The 5,985-nt window shown below is 51.6% G+C and overlaps 1 protein-coding gene across 2 annotated transcripts; it reads right to left on the bottom strand.

The window, feature by feature from the left end:
* Nucleotides 1–485: 485 nt before the first annotated feature.
* ATOX1 (antioxidant 1 copper chaperone) lies at nucleotides 486–5,363 on the bottom strand. Of its 2 annotated transcripts, none has more exons than XM_069772516.1 (4): nucleotides 5,238–5,363; nucleotides 3,991–4,066; nucleotides 2,477–2,634; nucleotides 486–711 (listed from the first exon to the last, which is right to left on the bottom strand). In XM_069772516.1, exons 1-3 carry the CDS (start codon nucleotides 5,241–5,243, stop codon nucleotides 2,501–2,503), a joined length of 216 nt encoding a protein of 71 aa, XP_069628617.1. In that variant the 5' UTR covers nucleotides 5,244–5,363; the 3' UTR covers nucleotides 486–711; nucleotides 2,477–2,500. The 2 variants fall into 2 exon arrangements, with proteins under 2 accessions (XP_069628617.1, XP_069628618.1); XM_069772517.1 differs by having other exon boundaries at nucleotides 2,490–2,634.
* Between the last annotated feature and the right edge of the window lie 622 nt (nucleotides 5,364–5,985).

The raw sequence follows: 5,985 nt of genomic DNA, 5'->3' as shown, positions 1-5,985 counted from the left end.
CCAGGATCCGGAATGATTCCTCACATTTATATGGTCATGCAGTGCCCTAAAAAGCACTGTACTAAACCTAGGTTGAGTCTGTGTTCCCTGCTCCTGCTTGCAATATGGTTGGCCTGTGAGCTCAATCATGTTGCTGGGGTTCAGTGACTTCTGCCTTGTGGGCCCATCTAGCTCAAAAGGACCTTGACTTACAGGGGCTGCAAGAGTCCCTTCTTCCCAGCACCTGCATCCCGAATGGAAAGTTTGTCTGTTTTGAGATGGAAAGACATCTGCCAAGACACAGATTCCCTGAATCTAAGTGACGTTCAAGCTCAGTTCTCCTGAGACACGTCCTTCAGGCAGAAATTGCAGTCAACTTCCAAAGATAGGTGCAATTTCCTGGGAGACCTCTCTTGCATGTAATGGGTAGTTTCCCATCCCCAAGAGCCATCTCTTTCACAGAAAACCACTTAAAGCAGTACAAAGACACACAAGACACATAGACATGCACTGAAAGACAGAAGCAGCACCTTGATTTACTGTGGGACTAGAAACAGCATATAACCTCCTCCCTTAGATTTCTCCAGTTTTAAACCCCAAGACGCAGTTGTCTCCTCCTGCCAGCCCTCTGCTTTCCGACATCTGGCAGGGTAGTAAAGGTCAAATGACAGAGCAAGTTGGGACATATGCAAACAGTTAAGCCATCTTTTTGCTGAAGTCATGTTTGAGTTCCTGCAAAATAAATAAATAAATAAATAGATAGATGGAAAAAATACCAAGGCACAGAGGAGATAACGTTATACAAAGATGCCCTCTGCCGGTCACAAGCCAAACGAAAGCCATCCACCTCAGCTCTACACCAATGATCTGCAACTTCCCTTCCTCCCTCCCTCCTTTTATAGATGAACGCCTAAAAGTATTCCCTATGGAGGGAAATGTGCTGTAAAACAAATTTAGTGCTTTTTACCATGATAGCTGAAGTGATCTAGCAACAAACTACTAGCAAGGGCAGTCCAGCCACCCCTCTCCTTTGTTTTGGATCTTACAATCCTTGGGTAAGTCAAACAGCTTCAGTTAAATCCAATAGGAAAACAAAAGCATCAGGAAAAATGTTCTGCCAGGTCAGCCAGCTGAACTGACTCCCTGTCTGCCTTGATGTAATATAAGGAAAGTGGTGAGAACACAGGGCCAGGGCAAAAAGGGACACATCCACATTATTCAAGATTGGCTTTGCTGTAACGGTTAACTTTTGCAGGCATTTGAGACACAGTCCACAAGTCCCTGCAAGATGAAAACACGTGGTCAATACTACCAGCTGAAAACTATTTAAGGCACTAATCAATTCAGAGCATGTTTCTCTCTCTGTTTTAAATAGCAATGTTATTGATTATAGGTATGATTTTAAATAATTTCCAAGTACTGAGAGCTTGCTCAAACGATACAAATTGCAGATTTTAAATCTGTTAAGTCAGTCTGTTAAAACAATGCAGATCTATTGCACACACACACATCAGTATCAGCTCAACTCTTTCTTGTAGCAGTTTAATTCCTGCTGATGTAAATCCTCAATTTAATTTACTGACAGGGAATTAAATCAGCATGAACTGGTTTCAATGCATCTGTGCTGGGCATTTGTGATGATCAAACTAGACCAGTTTAAAACAATGTCATTGGATTAGAAAGCGCCACTGATAGAAACAAGCTCTTAAGAGATGCAGTGTAATCATCTTGGACACTAAAGAACAGTACATGCAGTGAGTGAGCAGCCCTCTCCTCACAATTCATTCTTTTCCACTGAAATTGAACCCTGTCTGCAAAAACATTTCACAGTCAGGGAAGAGTTTCGTACATGTCCTCATAGTGCTGGGACTCTAGGAAAACTGACAGGCTGCAACAATCAGGTGGTCTTTGGGATAGATGTCCAGTTGACCAGGGGCTTTGAGCACTGGGAGCTAGTCTGAAACCCAACATTTTATGTCCATGAGGGTAGCAGGGTGCTGCTCTTTTTCCATCCTTGAGTTTAGTGGAGGATTAACAGTGATATCAAGAGAATCAGATGTTGGAGGTCCTGGTGCTAACAACCAACCCCCTGAATCACATACCCACAGGGGTCTTTGTGTTCCATCACCCTCCCTGGTATTGTTGGGGGCCACCACTCTCTCTGGTTAGCTGGTGACTGTCTTTGGGATTTGTTTTCATGCATGATACATTCTGGCAAGCTCTAGGTTCACCTGGGAATGGCACAGAGGCTGTGTTCTACCTCTCCACTACAACCATGGTTGGGATCACATAGGCTTTCCAGAGTAGCTAAGGGGTCCCAGACAGAAATGGTGCTGGCTACACACGGTCTTGCTGCTTCTTTGATATGAGGGGTTTGCTGAAGCTGGACCTGCAGGTCCTTCCTACTTTGTGCTTCCCAGGAAGCAGCCTCTTTTACTAGAAGAGCTGGAAAAAGCTCAGATCTCTCTCTTCAGCATTTCATACACCTGGTATATACCTAGCCTCCTCACACCAGGCAAGGCTACTGCGCGGACTTCTCCCCAAGGTAGGAAGCGTTCTTTCCAGTCTTCTTTAGGGTTTCCAATAGGGTGTCAACCTTGTGCTCTGAGTCGATGCACACCTTCTTGTTGGGCAGGTCAATATCAAACTGGACACCTACGAGGAAAGAAAAAAAATTTCGCACAGCTAGAAGCAGCCAAATGGTGTGAGCACAGGGAAAACTCACCTTCACACATTTGATGGCTCTCAAGGCCACGAGTCAAATGTACACGTGCCTCCTGCCAGCAAACCCTGATACCACCACCAGCCAGCAAAACCAAACTGCTGTCCTGCAGCAACGGTATGAAGGAAGCCAGATCTCCTACAGATCTGCATCGGGCACCACAGTTTCTCAACTGCTTTAATCTGCTCACCCCACCTTGGATCAATGCAAGCACTCATGCAATAACCAGAATGAGCCGAGTTTAAACCAACCACTATAATCTCCAACCAGCTCAGCCTGTGCTGCGGTTTAGCAAGAATAGGCACTAACGAGGGAGTTAGTGTAGGGGTTAGGACAGGGTCAGGTCAGGTTTCCTCAGTGGTGGTAGCAGCTAACAGCTGTAAGTAGGAGGAAGGAAAAGACATTTTCCCATGTGGATTTCCCAGTGGCTAATAAGGGTAAGCCACTCTCAGCCCAGTGAAAGGAACTGGACAGGAAGTCTCTATCCGGCCACATATTTCCACAAAACTTGTAGGTCTGTATCAGCTTTGAGAGCTCTGCCACGTCATCACATGAGGCTGATACTGGCCACCATGTTGAAGAGTGATGGAGGTGCTGACAACCACACACAGAAGAAGTGCGATCGCCACAGCCTGGTGACAGGGTCTGGAAGAATTTGCAAGGCCTTCACCTTGGTGACCGAAAGCTGTTCTCACTTGGTGCAGCTCGGAGCAGGATGACAGGTCCTCACAACTGGTGAGTGTGGGTTAGATCCTTCTGTCTTGGTAATCCCAGCACAAAGGAGGCATGCGTCATAATTTTCCAGGTGGTATTAAAAACGGGCTGTACAGACAACCACCAAACACTCTGCTCAGCAGCTCTTCGCTGTGACAGCTCTGCACATGGATGCTGATGACACATCTAGGGAAGCACCACAGATACCCCGGGCCTCCTTGGGAACAATGCCTGGCAGGACATCCCTTCCTTCTGGCAGCCTGAGCAGGGGTCTACCAGTGTGGTTCCCAGAAGACTCAGGATGAGGCTCTGGTGATTCAGAGCCACCTGAAGCCACAGCAGCTCCTCCCTCCCGTGACATTTCTCCAAGGGTCACACAAGTCCTGCGAATGAACAATCAGCGACTTCTCACTGACTAAGCGGCAGGCTTGGAGCAGAGGTTTCCAACCAGCCACCTTCCGCTTTTACCCACAACGCTACCCTTGCAAGGCGGAGGATCCCAGGGCACTGACATCCTGCCCCGGAGCTGGCGTTGCTCTGGCGAGCTGGCTGTCACACACCCAGCACTGACTCACCTCCCAGCCTGTGCAGGACACGGGTGACCGCATTGGAGCAGCCTTCGCAGGTCATGTCCACAAAGAACTCGTGCTTCTGAAAAGAGGCAGACGAGGGGTCAGGGAGGGTGCAGCTGGCAACACACCACAAGCACTCATCCTCCACACTTGCCTTTTTCCTTGGGGAGATGGGCTCAAATCCTCCCCAACCAAAAAGTCCATGCATGCCACTAAGGGATCCTCAGCAAAACTGACAGCTCCTGGTACTCCTCCCTATGGCATCCTTGTGCTGTCCCTCACGGCATAATCCTGAGGGGCCTTTGGAGACTGTATGGCCCCTACTCAGAGCAGGGCCACCTTCAGGGTCAGTGCAGGTTGCCATCTCTGTGGGCCTCTGCTGGACTCACTCCACTTGCCCTGGGGAGCCCAGGAAAAGCAAGTCTCCTGCCTCCAGCTACCCTGACTGAGTCTGCAAGGTTTTCAGTGCTTGCCCATCCTACCCTTCTTGTGTCTACAAGGCCTCTGGTCCCCAACATAACAAACTTATAAAAATATCAACAAAACTGAAATTTAAGGAACAGTAGTTTTTTCATTCCTTCGCTCCCCTGGGGCCCCAGTGTTATCTTCGCTACTGGTGAGAGATACCGGGTCAACATAAACGTGCTTGCCTGTAACTCTAATCATCACGTTCAACCTTGGGCACCAGATGGATCCTAATTTCCTTTTCTTGCACATGCTTTTTACTTTCCTTAAAAAAGAAAAGTAAAGCCCTTTTTTATTTTTTACCCACAACCCCTACTTCTCTCTGTTCAAACCCACCCTTTGTCGTCCCCCCCCGCCGCTGACAGACTAAAACCCTCACGGACACAATTCACTCTGGGAAGGAATTTGGGAACGGCAGTTCCCAGGAGGATCTTCCAGTGTAACCAGCATTTTCTCCATTTTTATTTTACAAACGCCCTGCGTGCTCTGGGCGGGAGGGGGCCGCTGTGCGGGAAGGAGGGATCGGGAGGAGCCGGGGGGGGTCCTGGGGCAGGGTCGATCCCCCTCCCCGGGGCCGACCCGTCCTCCCAAACCCCTCTGGCTTTTGGGGAGCCCCGGGGGCTCCTCCCGCTACCGGGCAGAGCCCTCCCTTGCCCCGCCGTCTCCGCTGGGCCCACTCCCACCACGGCCCCCGGCTCAGCCGGGCCTAGGCGCCGTGCGGGCCCGGCCGAGGACCGCGATGGGCCTCCCGCGCCCGCCCCCAACCCCCGGGGCCCGGCACCCACCGGCATGGCGGAGCGCAGCGGCGGCGGCGGCTCCCGGCTCTCGGCGCGGAGGAAGGGGCGGGCCTCGGCTTCTCCGGGCCCAGGCCGGGCCCTGAGCGCCGGCCCCGCACAGCGCCCCCGGGGCCGCGGGGAAGGGAGGCCGGCGGCCCCGAGCAGCCCCACGGCCCGGGCAGCCCCACGGCCCGGGGAGCCCCACACCGGCCGCAGACCCCCCGGGGAACCGGGCTCGTCCTGTCCCGTAGACGAGGGCAGCGGCGGGGCAGACACCGCCCGGCCTCCCCGGTAACCTCGCACCGGCAGGTTTCGGCCGTCTGTCTTTGTCTCTAAGCCCTTATCTCCACCGAAGACGGGGTTTCGGGAGGTTTTGCAAAGTCACGCGTGGGCCAGGAACCGGTGTCAGCTGCAGAGAAGCCCAGGGAGGGCAGCGAGGTCGGAGACAGGCGCACAGAGAAGGTTTCGGCACACCAGGAGTTTGGGGCCGGTGGCTTTCGTTTGCGCTGATGTGAACTGGCTTAGGCTGTGGGACACTGGCGTTCAGACTCTCTTTGGCCTGTTCTTAACACTGACCAAGGCTTTTAGGAGCCTTTTGGGGATGGCGATTTAATTCTTAGGAGTATTTGTTGCTGAAACGCAGCCCCACTTCTCACGGTTATGTTTCTCTTCCATTTTTTCTGATACTAAAATGCTTCCACTCCTCATGAGGAGATGCACCGGGGCTGTGGCTGGACTGATGCCGTCCGGGTTAGGT

This window comes from Haliaeetus albicilla, chromosome 27, assembly GCF_947461875.1.
Source record: "Haliaeetus albicilla chromosome 27, bHalAlb1.1, whole genome shotgun sequence".
NCBI lineage: Eukaryota > Metazoa > Chordata > Aves > Accipitriformes > Accipitridae > Haliaeetus > Haliaeetus albicilla.
This window is presented reverse-complemented; position numbering and strand designations above follow the sequence as displayed.

What these genes read in the sequence shown, in the direction of transcription:
- ATOX1 (XM_069772516.1), bottom strand. An exon ending in TGTCCTGCACAGGCTGGGAG is followed by an intron (nt 2,635 to 3,990) that starts GTGAGTCAGTGC and finishes CTTTCCTCGTAG; the next exon opens with GTGTCCAGTTTGATATTGAC.